General features: G+C 64.7%; 1 protein-coding gene across 1 annotated transcript in view; it reads left to right on the forward strand.

The window, feature by feature from the left end:
• The window catches only part of HSPG2 (heparan sulfate proteoglycan 2), a 38,895-nt gene that overhangs the window by 8,545 nt on the left and 7,080 nt on the right, over positions 1-23,270 (forward strand). The window contains 65 exon segments of the mRNA XM_055705555.1: positions 626-770; positions 1,289-1,437; positions 1,517-1,663; positions 1,730-1,893; positions 1,965-2,141; positions 2,730-2,926; positions 3,003-3,150; positions 3,233-3,360; positions 3,434-3,520; positions 3,594-3,652; positions 3,749-3,816; positions 4,422-4,562; positions 5,875-6,051; positions 6,131-6,250; positions 6,252-6,311; positions 6,391-6,509; positions 6,593-6,704; positions 6,788-6,901; positions 6,980-7,107; positions 7,185-7,271; positions 7,360-7,409; positions 7,501-7,589; positions 7,679-7,819; positions 7,896-8,087; positions 8,616-8,708; positions 8,785-8,865; positions 8,943-9,173; positions 9,272-9,385; positions 9,470-9,597; positions 9,667-9,753; positions 11,567-11,793; positions 11,880-11,990; positions 12,067-12,167; positions 12,697-12,877; positions 13,333-13,392; positions 13,580-13,702; positions 13,793-13,933; positions 14,624-14,766; positions 14,853-14,988; positions 15,067-15,212; positions 15,297-15,435; positions 15,514-15,668; positions 15,845-15,983; positions 16,119-16,270; positions 16,406-16,544; positions 16,733-16,890; positions 17,155-17,293; positions 17,374-17,525; positions 17,622-17,760; positions 17,843-17,994; positions 18,081-18,219; positions 18,301-18,452; positions 18,537-18,675; positions 18,759-18,910; positions 18,994-19,132; positions 19,224-19,367; positions 19,442-19,576; positions 19,912-20,093; positions 20,166-20,358; positions 20,449-20,628; positions 21,333-21,593; positions 21,668-21,863; positions 21,950-22,047; positions 22,761-23,027; positions 23,102-23,214. Coding sequence (XP_055561530.1) covers positions 626-770; positions 1,289-1,437; positions 1,517-1,663; positions 1,730-1,893; positions 1,965-2,141; positions 2,730-2,926; positions 3,003-3,150; positions 3,233-3,360; positions 3,434-3,520; positions 3,594-3,652; positions 3,749-3,816; positions 4,422-4,562; positions 5,875-6,051; positions 6,131-6,250; positions 6,252-6,311; positions 6,391-6,509; positions 6,593-6,704; positions 6,788-6,901; positions 6,980-7,107; positions 7,185-7,271; positions 7,360-7,409; positions 7,501-7,589; positions 7,679-7,819; positions 7,896-8,087; positions 8,616-8,708; positions 8,785-8,865; positions 8,943-9,173; positions 9,272-9,385; positions 9,470-9,597; positions 9,667-9,753; positions 11,567-11,793; positions 11,880-11,990; positions 12,067-12,167; positions 12,697-12,877; positions 13,333-13,392; positions 13,580-13,702; positions 13,793-13,933; positions 14,624-14,766; positions 14,853-14,988; positions 15,067-15,212; positions 15,297-15,435; positions 15,514-15,668; positions 15,845-15,983; positions 16,119-16,270; positions 16,406-16,544; positions 16,733-16,890; positions 17,155-17,293; positions 17,374-17,525; positions 17,622-17,760; positions 17,843-17,994; positions 18,081-18,219; positions 18,301-18,452; positions 18,537-18,675; positions 18,759-18,910; positions 18,994-19,132; positions 19,224-19,367; positions 19,442-19,576; positions 19,912-20,093; positions 20,166-20,358; positions 20,449-20,628; positions 21,333-21,593; positions 21,668-21,863; positions 21,950-22,047; positions 22,761-23,027; positions 23,102-23,214 — 9,056 coding nt within the window.

Raw genomic sequence — 23,270 nt, forward strand, 5'->3', positions numbered from 1 at the left:
GGGGATGCTGTGCCATGGCACGGTGCCGGATGCCATGCTGGGGACCCTGTGCCACACTGGGGATGCTGTGCCATGGCACGGTGCCGGATGCCATGCTGGGGACCCTGTGCCACACTGGGGATGCTGTGCCATGGCACGGTGCCGGATGCCATGCTGGGGACCCTGTGCCACACTGGGGATGCTGTGCCATGGCACGGTGCCGGATGCCATGCTGGGGACCCTGTGCCACACTGGGGATGCTGTGCCATGGCACGGTGCCGGATGCCATGCTGGGGACCCTGTGCCACACTGGGGATGCTGTGCCATGGCACGGTGCCGGATGCCATGCTGGGGACCCTGTGCCACACTGGGGATGCTGTGCCATGGCACGGTGCCGGATGCCATGCTGGGGACCCTGTGCCACACTGGGGATGCTGTGCCATGGCACGGTGCCGGATGCCATGCTGGGGACCCCGTGCCATGTGATGGCACAGTGCTGGGTGCCATGCTGGGGACCCCGTGCCATGGCACAGTGCCAGGCGCCATGCTGGGGACACTGGCGTAGTGCCATGCTGCTGCCCCATTGCCAGGCTGGGCTGTGTGGGGTGCTGGGGGGCTGCGGGTGGTGACGGGGGGCTGTGGGCAGTGCCCCCGCAGGTGGTGTCGCTGCCACAGGAGGCGGTGCGGGCCGTGCCAGGCCAGACCGTGACCTTCACCTGCGCTGCCACCGGCGTCCCCACCCCCATTGTCACCTGGCGCCTCAACTGGGGCCACACGCCCAGCAGCCACAGGTAAGGGGGGGGGGGAAGGGGGTGTGGCCATGGGGGTCTGGGGGAGGGGCTTGTGCTTGGGTGTGACCTGGGGGTGGGGTTGTGTGTGCTGGTGGGAGGGGCTTGTGCTGGGGGAGAGGGTTGCACTTTGGGAGGGGGCTTTGGTGGGAGGGGCTTGCACTGGAGGGCATGTGGTGGGCGGGGCTTGCACTAGTGGGCAGGGCGTGCAATGAGGGGTGGGGCCTGGGCATTAGGGCATGAGTGGGCCACCCGTGCCACTTGCTGGGTACCGCGTGGGCTGGGCACTGAGGATGCCGGGTGTGCTGGGCACCGTGTGGCTGGGTGTACAGTGTGTGCCGGGCACCGTGTGTGCCATGTGTGCCAGGCACCGAGTGTGCTGCGTGTGCCGTGTGTGCTGGGCGCCGTGTGTGCCACCTGTGCCAGGTGTGCCGCGTGTGCTGGGCACTGAGCATGCCGTGTGTGCTGGGTGTGCCGGGCACCGTGTGTGCTGGGTGCCAGGTGCCAAGTGTGCCGCGTAGGGTGTCGATCGTGAGCGAGGCCGGGCAGGGCACACTGACCATCCGGGATGTGAAAGAGGCCGACCAAGGTGCCTACACCTGCGAGGCCATCAACACCCTCGGCATGGTCTTCGGCATCCCCGACAGCATCCTCACCGTCACCCGCCCCGGTGAGCATCCCCTGCCCTCCCCTCCCCATCCTACAGTGCGCCCCATGGCACTGTCACCATCACCCACCCTCTCTGGCAGGGCCGTGCCCTGAAGGCCACTTCCAGGTGACGGGGACATCCCGCTGCCTGCCTTGCTTCTGCTTTGGTGTCACCACCGCCTGCCGTGCGACCGCCCGGCACCGCCATCGCCTCCACCTTCGCTTTGACCGCCCCGACAACTTCAAGGGTGAGTTATGGGGACGAGGGATGGAGGACAAGGGACACCCCAGGGGCTGAGCATCTCTCCTTGTAGGTGTCAACGTGACAGTGCCGACAGTGCCATCTCCACCAGTGCTCTCGGCCACCCAGCTCCACGTGGACGTGAGCACTGAGGAATTCCAGCTCCTGGATCTGTCCCGCCGCTTCCTGGCCCTTGACGCCTTCTGGGCGCTGCCGGACACCTTCCTTGGGGACAAGGTGACACCAGGGTGGGGACAGGGCTGGGGATGCCGGCAGCACAGCTGCTGACAGCCCGTTGATGCTGCCAGGTGGATGCCTACGGGGGAGCACTGAGCTACGGGGTGCGGTACCGGCTGGGGCGGGGGCCCCCAGAGCCCACCGCCCATCCTGACGTGGTGCTGCGGGGCCACGGGCGGCAGCTGCGGGCGCGCGCTGGGGCCACCCAGCCCGATGTCCTCAACCGGCGGCATGTGCCCTTCACCGAGGTGTGTGGTAGTTGGGCAGGGGTGGGGGTGGTGGGTGGGTGGTGCTGGTGATGATGGGTGTGGGTGATGTTAGTGGTGGCGGGTGATGCCGGTGGTGGGCAAGTGATGCCAGTCTTGGTGGGTGGGTGATGCAGGTGATGCTGGTGGTGGTGGGCAGGTGGGTGATGGTAGATGGGTGATAGTGGAGTGGTGCCGGTGGTGGCGGGTGGATGTTGCTGGTGATGGATGAGTGATGCCAGTGGTGGTGGGCTGATGATGCGGTGATGGGTGGGTGATGCCAGTGGTGGCAGGTGATGCCGGTGGTGGGCAAGTGATGCCAGTGGTGGTGGGTGGGTGATTCAGATGATGCCAGTGATGGGTGGGTGATGTTGGTGGTGGCGGGTGGGTGATGCAGGTGATGATGGTGGTGGTGGTGGGTGGGTGATACTGGTGGTGGGTGGGTGATGGTGGTGGTGGCAGGTGGGTGGGTGATGGTGGTGGTGGCAGGTGGGTGATGCAGGTGATGGGTGGGTGATGCTGTTGGTGGCGGGTTAGTGATGCTGGTGTTGGCATCACCCTGGGGTGACACTGGTATCACCATCCTGGCAGGACCACTGGGAGGATGAGGAGGGTGCCCCAGTCAGCCGGGAGCTGCTGCTGCTGGTGCTGCAGGAACTGGAGGGCATCTTCATCCGGGCGGTCTACGATGGGCGCATGGCCAGCGTGGGGCTCAGTGACGTGGCCATGGATGTCACCAGTGCTGGTGACACCGGCCTGGGGCCAGCCGGCGACGTTGAGGAGTGCAGGTGACTACCAGCAGCAAGATCACAGGCCCGGTGCCACCACTGCCACGATGCCACTGTCATACTGCTGTGTCCCTAGGTGCCCCGTGGGCTACACCGGGCTGTCATGCCAGCGCTGTGCCACACGCTTCGAGCGGGTGACGAGGGGACCTTACCTGGGGACCTGCTCTGGTTGTGGCTGCCACGGCCACTCCAGCACCTGTGACCCCGTTTTTGGGCACTGCCTGGTAAGGGCAGGGGGTTGACAAGGGGATGGGGACATGGTGCAGTGCCACCTCCCTCCATGCCACATGTGTCTGTTTCCCCCAGAACTGCCAGCACAACACGGAGGGTCCCCAGTGCGAGAAGTGCAAACCTGGCTTCTTTGGCGATGCCACCAAGGGCACGGCCACTGCCTGTCACCCCTGTCCCTGTCCCTACACTGAGCCGTCTCGCAGGTGGGTGCCCACCACAGTGACCTACCCCTCAAATGTCACTGCCCTGGTGTGTCACCATCATTGTCACCCGCAGGTTTTCGGAGTCGTGCTTTTTGGACACGGATGGCCAAGCCACCTGTGACGCCTGCGCGCCTGGTTACGCTGGCCGCCGCTGTGAGAGGTGGGTGAGGGGTGTCCCTATAACCCTCCCCCCAACCTGAGACCCCCAACCCATCACCCATCCATCCCCGTAGGTGCGCCCCAGGCTATGAGGGAGACCCCATCCAGCCGGGTGGCAAGTGCACCCCGATTGGTGAGTGGTGGGAGCTGGTTGTGGGGTGCCCCCTCCCCCATCCAAGGGTGCCCCCCCACCCATGGGTGCCCCCACCCTCACCCTCACTGCCTGCAGGCCAGGAGCTCGTCAAGTGTGACACCCGCGGGGGCAAGGACGATGCCGGTGGCAAGTGCCGCTGCAAGGTGCGGGCAGGGCATGGCGGGGGGGCTGGGTGTTCCCATCCCCCGTGGCACCCAGTCCGGTCTCTGAGGCACCCAGTGTGCCCCCCGCATGAGACCCAGTCTGATCCCTGGGGCACCTATCCCATATGGGGATCCCACCCCCATAGCCCCTATTCTCAGCGCCCCCCCTGAGGTATCCAGTCCAATCCCAGCAGCACCCCATCTTATCCCACACAGCACCCAGTCTGCTCCCTGGGGCACCCAGTCCGATCCCCCATGGCACCTATCCCGACCCCCCAATGGCACTGAGTCCATGGTACCCAGCCTGATCCCCCCAGCACCCATGCCGCCCCTTCCCAAAGCACCCGGTCCGATCCCTGGGGTACCCAGTCCCACCCCTCCCACAGCACCCCTTCCCACACCCCCAGCACCGAACCTGACACCCCCCCCCCGCCCCAACACCCAGTCTCATCCCTGGGGCACCCAGTACTCATCCCCACCAGCACCCATTCCCATCCCCCGTGGCACCCACCTCCCCACCCTGCTGTACCATGTCCCGGTCCCCCAGCGGGTCCCACCCTCCCCGGTACCCTGGCACCCCCACCCACGGCGCCCACCCCCTGCAGCCCAACGTGCGGGGCCGGCTGTGTGACGCCTGCGCCGCCGGCACCTTCCACCTGAGCGCGGCCAACCCCGACGGCTGCCTGCAGTGCTTCTGCATGGGCGTCTCGCGGCACTGCGCCAGCTCCGCCTGGCACCGCCACCAGGTACCGCGTGGGTGCAGCCGGGCTGTGCCGGGCCACCCTGCGTCATCTCGTGCCGCATCTTGCCGTGTTGTGTCATGATATGGTGTTATATGCCATGCTCTGCCGTGCCGTGTTGTGTTACGGTGTGCTGTGCCGTGCCATGTTGTGCTGTGCCATGTTGTGCCATGCCACGTCATCCTATGTCATGCCATGCCATGCTGTGCCATATAGTGCCTTGCCATGCCATGCTGTGCCATATAGTGCCTTGCCATGCCATGCTGTGCCATGCCACGTCATCCCATGTTATGCCATGTTGTGTCATGTTGTGCTGTGCAATGCCATGTTGTGCCATGCTGCGCCTTATAGTGCCTTTGTCATGCCATGCCACGTCATGCCATGTCATGCCATTGCATGTTGTGTCACGTCGTGCCGTGCAATGCCACGGTGTGCCACGTCATGCCATGTCGTGCCATGGCATGGTGTGTCACGTCGTGCCGTGCAATGCCACGGTGTGCCACGTCATGCCATGTCGTGCCATGGCATGGTGTGTCACGTCGTGCCGTGCAATGCCACGGTGTGCCACGTCATGCCATGTCGTGCCATGGCATGGTGTGTCACGTCGTGCCGTGCAATGCCACGGTGTGCCACGTCATGCCATGTCGTGCCATGGCATGGTGTGTCACGTCGTGCCGTGCAATGCCACGGTGTGCCACGTCATGCCATGTCGTGCCATGGCATGGTGTGTCACGTCGTGCCGTGCAATGCCACGGTGTGCCACGTCATGCCATGTCGTGCCATGGCATGGTGTGTCACGTCGTGCCGTGCAATGCCACGGTGTGCCACGTCATGCCATGTCGTGCCATGGCATGGTGTGTCACGTCGTGCCGTGCAATGCCACGGTGTGCCACGTCATGCCATGTCGTGCCATGGCATGGTGTGTCACGTCGTGCCGTGCAATGCCACGGTGTGCCACGTCATGCCATGTCGTGCCATGGCATGGTGTGTCACGTTGTGCCGTGCAATGCCACGGTGTGCCACGTCATGCCATGTCGTGCTGTGCCATATGGTGCCATGCTGTGCCGTACTTTGCTGTGCAACATTGTGTTATGCTACATAGTGCCATGTCGTGCCGTGTTGTACTGTGCCATGCCATGGAGTGCCATGCCATGCCTCGCTGTGCCATGCCGTGCCATGCCATGTTACACTGTGCCATCTCATGCATTGCTATGCCGTGCCATATAGTGTTGTGCCGTGCCTTGCTGTGCCATACTGTACCGTGCCGTACTGTGCCGTGCCGTGTCCACCGCCAAGCCCCTTCTCGCTCTCCTTGCAGGTCCTTCTCACGGCTGAGGAGACGCCGGCGCTGAGCCTGGCCAACCCGGCTGGCACGCAGACGGTGGGCGATGGCATCCGCTTCTCCTCCCCGCGGGAGCTGCTCTTCGCCGCCTTCCCCACGCTGCCCCGTGACGTCTACTACTGGGTGCTGCCCGCGCCCTTCACCGGTGACAAGGTGCCAGCACCAGGGCCGGCTGGGGGACAAGCTGGGTGTCCCCAAGCCCAGCTGAGCCTCACTGCATCCCGCCCCGCAGGTGACATCATACGGTGGTGAGCTGCGGTACGTGGTGACGCATCGGGCACTGGTGGGTGCCCAACCTTTGCTGCACCAGCCGGATGTCCTGCTGCAGGGCAATGGCATCCTCCTGAAGCACTTCTCTGATGCCACCCCCCCCCTCCGGCGTCCCCACCGCTGTCACCGTGCCCTTCCGTGAGGTGAGGACCGGTGGGTGTCCCTCTCCTTCCCTGGGATGGGGTTGGGGATATGGTGGTCACTGCCTGGTTGTGCCCGTAGCATGCCTGGCGACGGACGGACGGGCGCGATGCCACCCGGGAGCATCTCCTGATGGCTTTGGCTGACGTTGACCTCTTCATGATCCGGGCGTCCTACTCGGATCAACCGGAGGAGAGCAGGTACCAGGGACAGGGCAGGGGACGCTGGGGACATGGGGGCAAGGGCAGGCAGGGCAGTGGGGACCTCCTGTCTCGCCCCACAGACTGGCCGATGTCAGCCTGGATGTGGCAGTGCCACATGCCACCGGCCGCCCGCCCGCGCTGGAGGTGGAGGATTGCGCCTGCCCAGATGGTTACCGCGGTGCCTCCTGCCAGGTGAGACCCTCAGTGTCCCCTCACCTCAGCGTTGGCAACACTGAACAGTGGCCCACCCCCTTGTCCCCGCGTCCCCTCCATAGGACTGTGACACCGGCTACACCCGCAGCACTGCAGGGCTCTACCTGGGCACGTGTGAGCCGTGCCAGTGCCACGGCCACGCTGCCGAGTGCCACCCTGAGACTGGCGTCTGCCAGGTGAGCTGGGGACAGTGGGAGGACACCCCGGGGACCCCGTGGCAGTGCCACCGATGCCATCGCCCCACTCCTTTGCAGGGCTGCCGGGATCACACGGAGGGCGCCCAATGTGACAAGTGCCAACCCGGCTACTACGGTGATGCCACCCGGGGTACCCCGGGTGACTGCCAGCCCTGTCCTTGCCATGGACCCCACGGTGACACCCAGTAGGTGCCACCCCCTGGTCCCCTACATCCTTGGGGACACCTGGCAGGGTCTCAGCCACCCCGTGTCCCCTCCGCAGGGTGACAAAGAGCTGCTTCGAGGACACAGATGGGCAGCCCACCTGCAGCGCCTGTGCCCCAGGACACAGCGGGCGCCTCTGCGAGAGGTGCCAAGGGAACCCGGGCTGGGGGCTGGGGGTGGGTTTTGGGGTGCAACCCCCCCCCATTGGCTTTTTTTGTCCCCCCACCCCGTAGGTGCTTGCCTGGGTATGTGGGGGACCCGCTGAGGGGAGAGCTGTGCCGAGGTGAGTGGCATGCTGAGGGGACAAGGTGGTATCCCCTGTGGTGGCACTGAGGGGGGGTTACGCCTAACCTGCTGTGCGTCCCTCCGCCCAGAGCCGGGTGTCCCCAGCGGGCAGTGCCAGTGTGACCCACGCGGCAGCACCGGCGAGGGCTGTGACGCTGACGGGCAGTGCCGCTGCAAGGCGAGTCCTGAGTCGTCCCCCCAGCGTGTCCCCAAGCCCTGGGAGAGGGTGACAGGGCCATGTCACCCCCGCCCCGTGTCCCCCCCCAGGCCAATGTGGAGGGTCCCCGCTGTGCCACCTGCCGTCCCCACCATTTCCACCTGAGCGCTGGCGAGCCGGCTGGCTGCCTGCCCTGCTTCTGCATGGGCATCATCCAGCACTGCGCCAGCACCGCCTATGCCCGCGGCACCGTGAGTGACCCCTGCCACGTCCCCAGGGTGTCCCCACATGTCCCCAGCCCCGCTCACCGGTATCCCCATCCCACAGGTCCGGACGCCCTTCGCTGCCGGTGATCCCCAGGGATTCGCCTTGGTGAACCGGCAGCGCAGCACCCGGGTGGGCACCGGCTTCAGGGTGGAGCCGGGCACCCCCCAGCCCCGCTTGACCTACGACCGTTTTGGGGAGCTGCCCCCCGACTCCTACTACTGGCAGCTGCCGCACCCCTACCAGGGGGACAAGGTAAGGGGGGCGTCACCCGGGGACAGGGACAGCCGGCTGGCTGGAGCAGCTGCCCCACGGGCAGCCCGGGAGGGGGAGGTGGGCTCAGCCTGCCGTCGCCTGCCTTTCCTTTTTTCCCTTTTTCTCCCTTGTCTTTTTTTCCTGCCTTTTCCTTTTTGCCCCTCTTCCCCCGCGCTTCTTGCCTCTTTCCCCCGCGCTTCTTGCCTCTTTCCCCCGCGCTTCTTGCCTCTTTCCCCCGCGCTTCTTGCCTCTTTGCCCCCGCGCTTCTTGCCTCTTTGCCCCCGCGCTTCTTGCCTCTTTGCCCCCGCGCTTCTTGCCTCTTTGCCCCCGCGCTTCTTGCCTCTTTGCCCCCGCGCTTCTTGCCTCTTTGCCCCCGCGCTTCTTGCCTCTTTGCCCCCGCGCTTCTTGCCTCTTTGCCCCCCCTTTCCTCTCCATGCTTCCCCCCCCTCCCTTTCCTCTACTCCCTTCTTTTTTCCCTTTCCTCATCCCTGCCATGTCCCACCACCTTCCCCGCCTCTCCCCACACAGGTGGGCTCCTACGGCGGGCGCCTCCGCTACACCCTGACCTACACCCCGGGGGGGCAGGGAGCCCCCCTGCCCGATGCTGACATCCAGATCACGGTATGGGGGTGCCTGGAGCCGGGGGGGACACACACAGGGTGCCACCAGGACCCCCACTGACCCCTTATATCCACAGGGCAACGACATCACGCTGGTGGCGTACCATCCCGACCTGCTGCTACGGGCACCCCAGACCTTCGAGATTGTTTTTCGGGAGGTAGGGGAGGGGCAGGTGGCTTTTGTCCCTGATGTCCCCCATCCCCACGGCGTGGTGACCCCCCCTTCTGCCCGCAGCAATACTGGCAGCGGCCGGATGGGCAACCAGCGACGCGGGAGCATCTCCTGATGGCTTTGGCAGACCTGGATGAGATCCTCATCCGAGCCACCTACTCCACCAGCACCGCCGCATCCAGCATTGCCGACATCGCCATGGATGTGGCCGTGCCCCCCCAGCCCGGCCTCCCCCCAGCCCCCGAGGTGGAGGAATGCCGCTGTCCCCCTGGGTACCACGGGCTGTCCTGCCAGGTGAGCCCCCAGCATCCTCCCCCAGCATCCTCCCCCCTTCACAGTGATATCTGGGGGGGGTCACAACACTGAACCCCCCCCCCCCCCCGCCCCGGCAGGATTGTGCCCCCGGGTACACCCGCACCGGGGGGGGGCTGTACCTTGGGCACTGCGAGCTCTGCGAGTGCAACGGCCATTCAGAGAGCTGCCACCCCGAGAGCGGCGTCTGCTCCGTAAGCTTCTGTATTACACAGGATTTTGGGGGGCTGGGGTCTCATCCCAGCCTAGACCCCTCCAATTTGTGTGTCCCCCCCCAGGGATGCTTGCACAACACAGCAGGGGACTTCTGTGACCAGTGTGCCCCTGGTTTCTACGGGGATGCCACCGCCGGTACCCCTGAGGACTGCCAGCCCTGCGCCTGTCCCCTCCCGTACCCCGAAAACCAGTGAGTGCTGGCGCCAGGGCTGGGGGGGCCAGGAAGGGGACGCCCCCCCACCTCACCCTGTTCCCACAGGTTCTCCAGGACCTGTGAGAGCCTGGGGGGCGGCGGGTACCGCTGCACCGCCTGCGAGCCAGGCTACACCGGGCAGTACTGCGAGCGGTGAGGGCTGCGGCCAGCACCCCCAAATCCCCCCCCACCATGGGCTCACCCCCATATACCGACCCCGATGGGCTCACCCCTGTAAGATCCACCCCGATGGGCTCACCCCTGTAAGATCCACCCCGATGGGCTCACCCCTGTAAGATCCACCCCGATGGGCTCACCCCTGTAAGATTCCACCCCACTATACCTGCCCTGAAGTGCTCACCCCGATGTGCTCACCCGCATACACTCACCCCCATAGACCTGCCCCAATACCCACCCTGATGGGCTCACCCCAATATACCAAGCCCCGTATACCCACCCTGATGGGCTCCCCCCGATAGACCCATCCCAAAGTGCTCACCCCAATATACCAAGCCCCGTATACCCACCCTGATGGGCTTAACCACATGCTCACCCCAATGTACGCACCCCAATAGACTCACCCTGATATGCTCACGCTGATATACCCACCCCTACGAGCTCACCCGGATATACCCACCCCGATATACCCACCCCGATGTGCTCACCCCGATATATGCACCCCTACGAACTCACCCCGATATACCCACCCCGATATACCCACCCCGATGTGCTCACCCCGATATATGCACCCCTACGAGCTCACCTGGATATACCCACCCCGATGTGCTCACCCCATACCCACCCCTACGAGCTCACCCTGATGTGCTCACCCTGATGTGCTCACCCTGATGTGCTCACCCCGATATATGCACCCCTACGAGCTCACCCGGATATACCCACCCCGATATACCCACCCCGATGTGGTCACCCTGATGTGCTCACCCCAATATATGCACCCCTACGAGCTCACTCCGATATACCCACCCTGATGTGTTCACCCCGATATATGCACCCCTACGAGCTCACCCCGATATACCCACCCTGATGTGTTCACCCCGATATATGCACCCCTACGAGCTCACCTGGATATACCCACCCCGATATACCCACCCCGATGTGCTCACCCCGATATATGCACCCCTACGAACTCACCCGGATATACCCACCCCGATATACCCACCCCGATGTGCTCACCCCGATATATGCACCCCTACGAGCTCACCTGGATATACCCACCCCGATATACCCACCCCGATGTGCTCACCCCGATATATGCACCCCTACGAACTCACCCCGATATACCCACCCCGATGTGCTCACCCCGATATATGCACCCCTACGAGCTCACCTGGATATACCCACCCCGATGTGCTCACCCCATACCCACCCCTACGAGCCCACCCCTACGAGCCCACCCCTACGAGCCCACCCCGATGTGCTCACCCCGATGTGCTCACCCCGATGTGCTCACCCCGATGTGCTCACCCCGATATATGCACCCCTACGAGCTCACCCGGATATACCCACCCTGATATACCCACCCCGATGTGGTCACCCTGATGTGCTCACCCCAATATATGCACCCCTACGAGCTCACTCCGATATACCCACCCTGATGTGTTCACCCCGATATATGCACCCCTACGAGCTCACCCCGATATACCCACCCTGATGTGTTCACCCCGATATATGCACCCCTACGAGCTCACCTGGATATACCCACCCCGATATACCCACCCCGATGTGCTCACCCCGATATATGCACCCCTACGAGCTCACCTGGATATACCCACCCTGATGTACCCTACCAACCCTTATAAGCTCATCCCAATACACTGACCCCAATATACCACCCCAGTGCACCCACCCTGATGGGCTCACCCCTAAATATGCACCCCCAGATGCTCCCGCTGCTCCCCCCTCCCCTGCGCACCCCAATACCCACTCACCCCCTTTTCCCTGGCAGCTGCGCGCCCGGCTACATGGGTGACCCCACGGTGCGCGGGCAGGCGTGCATCCCGGTGGGCTCCCCACTGCCACTGGTGGTCCGCATCCACCCGCCGCGCACCACGGTGGCCCAGGGCAGTGCCGTCACCCTGCGGTGCCAGGCCAGCGGCGAGCCCCCCTTCTATTACCACTGGACGCGAGAAGATGGGCGACCCCTCCCCAAGGGCGCCCAGAGTCGGCGACAAGGTATTGAGTGGCTTTGCAGGGGTGGACTGAGGTGTCCCCAAGGGGGGGACACATGGGGTGTCACCCACGTGTGTGTCCCCCCCTAGATGAGGAGCTGCACTTTGCCAGCATCCAGCCCTCTGATGCCGGTGTCTACGTCTGCTCCTGCCGCAACCTACGGCACAGCAACGCCAGCCGCGCCGAGGTCATTGTCACCGGTAGGTCCTTGTCACCGAGGCAGGGGTGCACACGGACGGAGGGGAGGAGTGGGGCTCAGCTCTCCCATCCCCACAGAGACCCCTAGCAAACCCATCACTGTCACTGTGGAGGAGAAGCGAGTGCAGCGGGTGAAGCCCGGGGCTGATGTCACCTTTGTCTGCACTGCCAAGAGCAAGGTGAGCCAAGGGGACACCCTTGGGAGCCTGTGGGGACATGCAGGGTGCACAGGGACACCCCTGGGTGCTCCCTGGGCCATGCAGAGCATGGGGACACCCCTGCATGCTCATCTACTCACTCGGGGCGTGTGAGCACCCTTGGGTGCCCATGGGGATGTGCGGGACACAGGTGTGCCCTTGGATGCCCACCTGGCTGTGCAGGACATGCAAGCACCCCTGGGTGCCCCCAAGGCCCTGTAAGGCATGTGGACACCCTTGGGTGCCCACCTGATCCCACAGAGCAGAGGGACACTCCTGGGTACCCCAGGGGTCACGCAAGGCACAGGGACACCCCTGGGTGCCCATCCAGCCATATGGACCCCCCCAGCACCCTCAGGTGCCCATGTGCCCCTATGGGGCACCCCAACGCCCCTGGGTGCCCACCTCTCCTCCGTGGGTTGCCTAGGCAGGCTTGCAGCCCCCCCATCCCCAGCAGACAGCCCCCCTGTGTGCCCATCCCCGTGGCCTCAGGCCTCTCTCTCCCCGCCAGTCGCCCGCCTACACCCTGGTGTGGACGCGGCAGAACCACGGGACGCTGCCGGCGGGCGCTGTGGACTTCAACGGCATCCTCACGCTGCGCAACGTGCGGCCCGAGGACGCTGGCGTCTACATCTGCACCGGCTCCAACATGCTGGACATGGACGAGGGCACCGCCACGCTCTATGTCCAGGGTGAGCCCGTGGGGCGCCCGGGCACCAGGGGGATGGGCATGTTCAGTGCCCGGGCACTGGGGTTGTGGGTGCACTCAGTGCTCAGGTGCCGGGGTGATGGGCGTGCTTGGTGCCCAGACGCTGGGGTGATGGGCACACTCAATGCCCAGGCGCTGGGTTGATGGGCACACTCAGTGCCCAGGCGCTGGGGTGATGGGCACACTCAGTGCCCAGGCGCTGGGGGGTGGTGGACACATTCAGTGCCCAGATGCTGGGGTGATGGGTGCACGCAATGCCCAGATGCTGGGGTGACGGGCAGGCTCACCGCCCAGATGTTGGGGCAGCAGGCATGCTCACTGCCTAGATACTGGTGTGATGGGCATGCTTGGCCCCCACCCACTGGGGCGATGGGATTGCTTGGTGCCGAGATGCCGCGGTGATGGGCACGCTCCCCTGAGACCCTCACCCTTTTGCAGCCCCTTCAAAGACCCAGATGTTTTATGGACCTGTTGAGTTTATGGAGGGGCACAGACCAGGTAAGTCACCGCTGGGGGGGTCCGGGGGAATCCACGTGCTCCCCTCGCCCACTGCATGCTGGGGTTCCACTGTGCACCCCACTACCAGCCGTGCCACGCTGCCCCCCTGCTTCCCACTGCCTGGGGCCAGCATTTGGAGGGGGGGGCCCTGGCGAGCCCTGAGCCCCACTCCTGGCTCTCGCCACAGCCGGCACCGCCGCTGCCCCCACCGCTGCCGTGGAGCCGGCACAGCTGAGTGTGGCACCGGGGCAACCGGCAGAGTTTCGCTGTGTGGTCACCGGCAACCCCCTGCCCACCCTCGAGTGGCTCGGTAGGTGCCCACAGGGGCTGGTGGGGACACACACCAGCACTTGGCTTGGGGACATGGCAACCAGGCGTGACGCTGGGCTGTGTCCCCCAGGCACGCTGCCGCCACGGGCGGTGGTTCAGGGTGGGACGCTGCGTTTCGGTGCTGTGGAGCCCGCCGACGAGGGGTACTACGCGTGTCGGGCACGCAGCAGCGCCGGGCAGCACACGGCGCGTGCCTTCCTCCACGTGCAAGGTGAGCATCGTCTCCATCATCCCTGTTGTCCCCATTGTCCAACCCCATCATTCCATTGCCCCCGTCGTTATCATCTACATCATCCCTGTCACCACCATCATCCCTATCCTTGCTATCATCTATGATCACCCCCACTGCCTTCATCATCCCTGTCACCTCTGTTGTCCTCATCATCCCTGTCAATCACCCACCATCGTCCCCATCGTCTGCATCATCCTTGTTACTCCCACTGTCCCAATCACCATCATCATCCCCGTCATCATCATCCCTGCCATCTCCCATTGTCCATCCCTCCCATCACTCCCACTGTCCCCATCACCCTCACTGTCCCTATCATCCCTGTCATCATCATCCCTGCCATCTCCCGTCGTCCATCCCCCCATCACTCCCATTGTCCCCATCACCCCCATTATCCTCATCATCATCATCCCTGCCATCTCCCGTCATCCATCACCCCATCATCCCTGTCAGCCCCATCACCCCCACTGTCCCCATTGTCTCCATCATCCCCATCACTGCCACTATCCTGATTGTCCCCATCATCCCTGTCATCACTATTGTCTCTGCCTGTCACCCACCATTGTCCCTGTCGTCCCCATCTTCCTCATCATCTGCATCACTCGTGTCACTCCCGTTGTCCCCATGGCACCCCACCCCCCGGTGCTGCGCTGACCCCCCCGCTTCCCTCAGCTGCCAGTGCACCCCAGGTGCAGGTGAGCCCGGAGCGGACAGAGGTGCAGGAGGGCTCCACGGTGCGGCTCTACTGCCGGGTCTCGGGGTCACCCACTGCCACCATCACCTGGGAGAAGCAAGGGGGGACTCTTCCACCACAGGTGAGCCAGGTGCTGGCACCCTTGGGTGCTTGCAGGGGGGTGTGGGTGCACCGTGGGTGCCACTCACACCCACCCTCGTGCCACAGTCCCACGCCGAGCATGCCGACATCGCCACGCTGGTCATCCCTGCTGTGACAGCAGCTGACGGTGGCATCTACCTCTGCGTGGGCACCAGCACCGCTGGCACAGCCCGCGCTGCCATCGAGGTGGCAGTGGTGCCAGGTGAGGGACACTGGTGGTGGTTGGGGATGGTTTGGGGGGGCCACAACCCACCCGTGTCCCCCCTTTTCCTCCCTGCAGCGTTGGCGCCGCCTGTCCGCATCGAATCCTCGTCCCCATCTGTTACCGAGGGACAGACCCTGGACCTCGACTGCCTGGTGGCAGGATCTGGCCCTGCCACCGTGATGTGGTACAAGCGCGGTGGCTCCCTGCCTGCCGGCCACCAGGTAAGACACGGGCAGCATGGGCAGCACTCCAAATCCTGCCCTGTCCCCCCTCTACATGACACCGATGGATGTCCCCAACCCCAGGTTTCAGGATCCCGGCTTCGTGTCCCCCACGTCACGGCAGCTGATTCAGGGGAGTACGTGTGCCGGGCGAGCTTGGGGACCACCGTCCGGGAGGCATCTGCCATTGTCACTGTTGTAGCTGGAGCTGGCTCATCCTATGGTGAGACTGGGCTCGGTGGCACCGGGGGATTCTGGCAGGTCCCGGACAGGCTGGTTATGGCTCTGTCCTCCCCACCAGGGCCACCAGCTTCAGGTGTCCCCGTCCGGATCGAGGCATCCTCATCCACCGTGGCCGAGGGACAGAGCCTGGACCTCAACTGCATGGTGGCTGGGCAGGGACAGGCCACCATCACCTGGTACAAGCGCGGGGGGGCCCTCCCAGCCAAGCACCAGGTAGGGGACCCTGGAGGGGAATGTCACCGACAGGGGTGGTTGGGGTGGCTGCATGGCCCCATGCAAGCCCAGCTGGCACTTGGGCACTTGGCCAAGCTTGAGCAGTCCCATGCAAGCCCCAGCAGCCCCGTGGAAGCCCACGTGGCCCTGGTGACCCCCGTGTCCCCTCCCCACAGGTGTCTGGCTCCCGGCTGCGGCTGCTGCAGGTGACAGCGGCTGACTCGGGCGAGTACGTGTGCCGGGTGACCAGCGGGGCCACCACCAAGGAAACTGCTGTCATGGTGACAATCCAGCCCAGCGGTGCCGGCGCCTACTGTGAGTGGGGACAGGGGGTGACAGTGCCAGCTGCGGATGTCCCCACATGCTGTGGCACTGAGTCATGTCTCACATGCTTATGCCGGTGGGGCTCTGCCATGGTCACCAGTGTCACCCTCTCGTCTCGGTCCCCAGCTCCGGGCAGCACGCCCCCCCTGCGCATCGAGTCACCGTCCTCTGCCGTGGCCGAGGGACAGACCCTGGACCTCAACTGCGTCATCGCCAGCCCCGCACAGGCCACCGTCACCTGGTACAAGCGCGGGGGGTCCCTCCCGGCCAAGCACCAGGTAGGGGAGGTGGAGGGACATGTCCCCAGGGGGTGGTTGGGATCAACCCATGGCCCTGTGCAAGCCCCAATGGACCCGTGCAAGCCCCATGGAAGCCCACGTGGCCCTGGTGACCCGTGTGTCCCCTCCCTGCAGGTGTCCGGCTCCCGGCTGCGGCTGCTGCAGGTGACAGCGGCTGACTCGGGCGAGTATGTGTGCCGGGTGACCAGTGGGGCCACCACCAAGGAGACCTCCATCATGGTGACGATCCAGCCCAGTAGTGCCGGTGCCTACTGTGAGTGGGGACAGGGGACGTTACCCATGAGGGGTGACACTGTCCTGCTGTGTCCCCAGATCTGGGACAAATCGCTCCTTGGGGAAGCCACCCATGTGTGCGCCCATCCCAGCTTCCTGGGCTCTTGGTGTCCCTTGGAGGGTCACACATGGTGGTGACCACTGTCCCTAACCTGTCTTGGTCCCCAGCCCCGGGCAGCACTACGCCCCTGCACATCGAGTCCTCATCCTTGTCATCCCCTGTGGCCGAGGGACAGACCTTGGACCTCAACTGTGTCATCGCCAGCCCCGCACAGGCCACCGTCACCTGGTACAAGCGCGGGGGGTCCCTCCCGGCCAAGCACCAGGTAGGGGATGTGGAGGGTCATGTCTCCAGGGGGGTGGTTGGGATCGACCCACAGCCCTGTGGAAGCCCAAGTGACCCCATGGAAGCCCATGTGGCCCTATGCAAACCCAAGTGACCCTATGGAAGGCCATGTCGCTTGTGCAAGCCCAGGTGGCCCCATGCAAGCTCATGTGGCCTCATGCAATCCCAGATGGCCCCGTGCAAGTGCTGATGGCCCTGTGCAAGCTCTTGTGGCCCTGGTGACCCATGTGTCCCCTCCCCGCAGGTGTCCGGCTCCCGGCTGCGGCTGCTGCAGGTGACAGCGGCTGACTCGGGCGAGTACGTGTGCCGGGTGACCAGTGGGGCCACAACCAAGGAGACCTCCATCATGGTGACGATCCAGCCCAGCGGTGCCAATGCCTACCGTGAGTGGGGACAGGAGGGGACAGGGGACCAAGGGACTGTTCCATAGTCCTTAGAGTGACCCTTCCATCTCTGTCCCCAGCCGCTGGTGTCACCCCACCTGTGCGCATCGAGTCCTCGTCCTCCTCCATGGCTGAGGGACAGACCCTGGATCTCAACTGCATTGTGGCCGGGCAGGGACAGGCCACCATCACCTGGTACAAGCGTGGTGGGTCCCTCCCAGCCAAGCACCAGGTAGGGGACCCCAGAGGAGCATTTTGGGGTGGAACAGGGATTTTTTGGGGTGTTGAGGGGTTTGTGTCCCCCTTTTCACATCTGTCACCCCCGCAGGTGTCGGGCACCCACCTGCGCATCCCCCAGGTGACAGCGGCTGATTCAGGAGAGTACGTGTGCCGCGTGACATCAGGCGGCGTCACGCACGAGACGTCCCTCATTGTCACCATCCAGACTGGTGCTGGCTCCTCTTACGGTACTGGGAACGGGTGGGAGGTGACACGTGGACACCATGGAGACACGGTGGCTGCCCCCGCTGACCCCACTGCCATCCCCAGCTGTCGGGGTCACACCGCCGGTGAGGATCGAGACCTCCTCTGCCTCCGTCACCGAGGGACAGACCCTGGACCTCAACTGCATGGTGGCAGGACAGGGCCACCCTCATGTCACCTGGTACCGGCGCGGGGGAGCTCTGCCCCCCAACAGCCAGGTGGGACGCTGGGGAGATGGCATCACCCTGCAGGGCACAGCCCCGTATCAGGCACTGATGTGTCCCCAACTTGTTACCTCTCCTAGGTGTCAGGGACCCGCCTGCGCCTTGTCCAGGTGGCGGTGGCCGATTCAGGGGAGTATGTGTGCCGGGTGACCCTGGGGACCGTCACACAGGAGGCATCTGTCATTGTCACTGTGCCCGGCGGTGCTGGCACCTATTACTGTGAGTGCAAGAGGGCAGTGCTTGGGGACAGAAAGGTGCCACCTCAGTGACAAACGTCCCCTTTCTCTGTCCCCTCCCCAGCCTCCGGTGTCTCCCAGCCCCTCCGCATCGAGTCCTCATCCTCAGCCATCGCTGAGGGACAGACCCTGGACCTCAACTGTGTGGTGGCAGGATCCAGCCCTGCCACAGTGACATGGTACAAGCGCGGTGGCTCCCTGCCCGCTGGCCACCAGGTAGGGCACAGGGGGGGCTCACCCCGAATTTGTCCCATCCTCTGCTCTTTGGTGCTGACTTGTCCCCAAATTGTCCCCTCCGAGGTGTCGGGCACCCGCCTGCGCATCCCCCAGGTGACAGCGGCTGATTCGGGGGAGTACGTGTGCCGGGTGACGTCAGGCGGTGTCACGCACGAGACGTCCCTCATCGTCACCATTGATGACGGAGCCAGCCCATCCCACCGTGAGTGCCACCCTTTGGGGGGACGGGTCCCCACCAGTGCCCAGGACCAGTGGGGACATTTGCCCTTAACTCTGCCCGTACAGCCACCGGTGTCACGCCGCCCATCCGCATCGAGTCCTCGGCATCCTCTGTCACCGAGGGACAGACCCTGGACCTGGACTGTGTGGTGGCCGGGCAGGGACAGGCCACCATCACCTGGTACAAGCGTGGGGGTCCCCTCCCAGCCAAGCACCAGGTAGGTGGGGACACTGGTGCAGTGGCAGACAGTGGCCATGCGTGGCTGGTTGATGCCATCACCTCCTGCCATCATGTCCCCAGGTTTCGGGGTCCCGCTTGCGGCTGTCCCAGCTCTCAGTGGCTGATTCGGGGGAGTACGTGTGTCGGGCGGACACGGGCAGCTTCTCCCGTGAGGCCACTGTCACTGTCACCGTCACCTCCCGGGACAGCTCCAGTTACCGTGAGTGAGGCCATGGGGGCGAGGGAGGATGCCGAGGGGAGATGGGGGACATGGATGACCTCGTGGCTTCCCTGTCCCTTTGTCCCTACAGGTCTGCAGAGCCCCATCATCTCCATTGACCCACACAGCATGGCGGTGGCACCAGGCGAGGATGCCACCTTCAAGTGCCGTGTCCACGACGGCGCCCGGCCCGTCAACGTCACTTGGCGGATGGGACCTGGCCAACATCTCCAAGGTATGGTGGTCCCCAGGGTGGCCCTGGCATGGTCTCCAGGATGGCCTTGGTGCTGATGGCCCCTCCTTGCCCAGACAATGTGAAGATCAGCCCCAATGGCTCCGTCATCTCCATCACCGGCGCCCATGTGGGCAACCAGGGTGCATACCACTGTGTGGCCTCCAACCGCTTCGGCGTCGCCAGCAGCGTCGTCAACCTCCTGGTGCAAGGTGCGAGGTGGCCAGGGTGGCCCTGTCCCTGTTCCCATGTGCTCCAGATGTCCCTGGTATGGTGGTGTCCCCATCCCCATGTCCTCCATGTGCTCCAGATACCCCTGGGGTGATGGTGTCCCCATACCCATGTCCTCTCCACGCTTCAGGTGCTCCTGGAGTGGTGATGTCCATGTCACCATGCTGATGTCCTCCAGGTGCCCCTGGGATGATGGTATCCCCATGCCCATGCTGACATCCTCCCCATGCTCCGCATGCCCTCAGGGTGGTGGTGTCCTCATGGCCATGTCAACATCCTTACTTGGCCCCATGCTGATGTTCTCCTCTTTCTCCAGGTGCCCCCACGGTGTCAGTGATGCCACCAGGCCCTGTGACAGTGAAGGAGGGCAAATCCCTCAGCCTGGAGTGCCTTGGCCGGGGCGAACCCCGGCCGCTGGTGCGCTGGAGCCGGCTGGGCTCCCGGCAGAAGGTGGAGCACCAAACGCTGCTGCACATGGACAGCCAGGCCATCCTGCAGGTGAGCAGGGCACCCTGGGGTGCCAGGGGGTGCCTGGTACTCGCTAACCCACCCTGTCCCCCCCCTCCCCAGCTTTCACCAGCCAAGCTGGAGCATGCCGGGACCTACGTCTGCACGGCACACAGCGCCCTGGGTTCGGCACAAGCCCGGGTGGATGTCCACGTGGTGACGGCGCAGTCGCACCCCGGGGCCCCTGAGGTCACCGCGCCATCCACTGTCACTGTGGTGGCTGGGGACACCGCAACGCTGCACTGCACAGCCAGAGGTACAGGGAGGCTGGAGGCTGGTGGCAGAGGAGGGGTGTCGTGCCGCGGTACCCTGACACCACGGTGACGGGCACCGGCGTTGCCTGTAGGTGAGCCAGCACCGCGGATCGAGTGGTCAAAGCTGCGGGCACCCCTGCCCTGGCAGCACCGGGTGGTGAACGGCAGCCTGGTCATCCCCCGCGCCGCGCAGCAGGACTCGGGCCAGTACATCTGCAACGCCAGCAGCCCCGCTGGCTTTGCCGAGGTCTTCGTCACCCTCGACGTGGAGAGTAAGGGCGGGGTGGGGGGTGTCAGGGTGCCCCTGGGCCCCTCCTGCCATCTGCACTGTTCCCTTCACCCCCGATGTTGCCATCACCCATCCTTGGCTCCTCTCTGTCCTTCCTCCGCACGCGGCTATCTCCATCACTGCTCCCACCCATCGAGCCCTGCCTCGTGGATCCATCCTCACTCCATCCCGACACTTCCTGCTCTCCATCTCTCAAGCTCCGGCATCCAGCCCTTCCCATGGATGTGTCTGTCTGCTTGTCCCGTCCCAGTGCACACCTGTCTCTCTCCTCCATCCATCCCCTATTCACGGATCTGTCCATCACTCATCCATTCCAGCTCACACCCATCTCTCCATCTCCTTTCACACACCTCCGTCCATCTCTTCCTCATGGATCCATCTGTTTCTCCTTCATCCTGGCACATGCCCATCTCTCCTCTAAAACTCCTCCATCCACCCCTGCCTGGTGGCTTCATCCATCACTCAGCCCTCCCAGCTCACACCCATCTCTCCACCTCCTCTCACACCCCTCCATCCATCCATCCATCCCATCCCATCCTTTGTGGATCTGTCTCTGGTCCAGCCCAGCCCATGCCCACCTCCATCCCCACCCACACCTTCCTATCGCTGCCCTCCTTGCCCTGCTGACCCGTTCATTGCCCCATCCTGGCTGTGGCTGGGCACTGACGGTACCGGCCGTCCCCGCAGCACCACCGTACGCCACCAGCCTGCCGGAGGAGACCGCGGTGCGTGCCGGTGATGCGCTGCAGGTGCAATGCCTGGCCCATGGCACCCCACCGCTGCTCTATGCTTGGGACAAGGTCAATGGCAGCCTCTCGGCCCGCGCCATCCACCGTGCCGGCCTCCTCCGCATCAGCCCGGTGTTGCCCGCCGATGCTGGCACCTACCGTTGCCTCGTCACCAACCGCGTTGGCACTGCTGAGAGCTTCGCCCACGTGGCCGTTCACGGTGAGCCCCCGCCGCAACGGGGACGGTGCGCGCTGGGGAGGCCGGGTACCATCAGGGCTTTGTGTCTTGCCCAGGGGATGCTGGTGATGGTGGTGATGCCGGCGGCGGTCCCTTGACGGTACGGATAACGCCGGGGAGCCTCGTCAAGGGGGTGGGCAGCACCGCCGAATTTGCCTGCACCGTCTCGGGGGACCCCCGGGCACGTCTGGAGTGGCTGAAGGATGGCGGGGAGCTGCCCTCCAGCCACAGCGTGCGGGATGGGGTGCTGCGGTAAGGAGTGGGGGGCAGGGCAGTGGGATCCCCCCTGGGGTCCTACAGCCCGGTTGTGTCCCCACACCCCGGCTGTGTCCCCCCAGGATGCCGGAGCTGGCGTGGGGGGCGCAGGGGGTGTACGTGTGCCGGGCCAGCGCCCCGGGCAGGCAGGTGGAGGACAGGGCCACCCTCACCGTCCAGGGTAGGAATGCACCCGTGTGCCGGGAAATGCCGGCACCTCCCAACCTGTCCCCCACCAACACTGGCACCCCGGTACCCCCATCTCCCCCATGCCCTTGGGCACCCTGGTACCCCACATTTCCCTACACCCATGGGCATCCTGGCACCCGACATCCACCCACGTACCCCCTATTTCTTCTCACATTGATGGGCACCCTATTACCCCCCATCTCTCCCAGTGCCCATGGGCACCCTGGTACCCCTCATTTCCCTACACCCATGGGCACCCGGGCACCCCCCATCACTCACTGCACCCCCCATACACTCCCATGCCCCCTATTTCTTCTCACATTGATGGGCACCCTAGTACCTCCCATCTCTCCCAGTGCCCATCCAAATCTCTCTCCATGCCCACAGGCACCCCAATACCCCCCACCTCTCCTCAGGTTTGTGGGCACCCTGACACCTCCAATCTCTCCTCACACCCACAGGCACCTCGGTATCCCCCATCTCTCCCCAAACCTTAGAGCACCCTGGTACCCCGCCATCTCTCCCCATGCCCATGAGCACCCCGATACCCCCAGTCTCTCCCTGCACCCATGGCCGCCCCAATGGTCTCCCCATGCCCTCGAGCACCCTGTTTCTCCCCATCTCTCACTCCTCTGGTTGGCACCCCCGACCACAATGCCTCCTTGTGCCAGGGGGGGCCCCCAAAACCCCACTGTCCCCCCCAAGCTCTCCCCAGGGCCCTGATCAACATTCGGACGGCGGTGCAGACGGTGCTGGCGGGGATGGCGGTGGAGCTGGAGTGCCTGGGCTTGGGTGAACCCCGTCCCCACGTCACCTGGAGCAAAGTGGGGGGCCATATCCGACCCGGGGTGCTGGTCCGCGCCGGCACCCTCACCATCGAGCGGGTAGAACGGGCAGATGCTGGGCAGTACCGTTGCACCGCCACCAATGCTGTGGGCACCGTGCAGTCCCACGTCATCCTCCATGTTCAGGGTGAGGATTGGCACACGGAGCTGGGGACGCACATGGTGTCACCGCGGGGTGGTGATACCTCCGTGTGTCCCCAGCTGCCCCCCAAATCGCCGGGCAGCCGGAGGTGAAGGAGGTCTCAGTGGGTTCAGCGGCTGTTTTGCCCTGCTTGGCATCTGGCTTCCCAGTGCCGGAGATCACCTGGAGCAAGGTGAGGTGGAGGGATGCAGGGATGGGGATGCAGGGTCGGGGGGGCACCCCATGGGT

Source organism: Falco cherrug, chromosome 3 (genome assembly GCF_023634085.1).
Source record: "Falco cherrug isolate bFalChe1 chromosome 3, bFalChe1.pri, whole genome shotgun sequence".
Classification (NCBI taxonomy): domain Eukaryota; kingdom Metazoa; phylum Chordata; class Aves; order Falconiformes; family Falconidae; genus Falco; species Falco cherrug.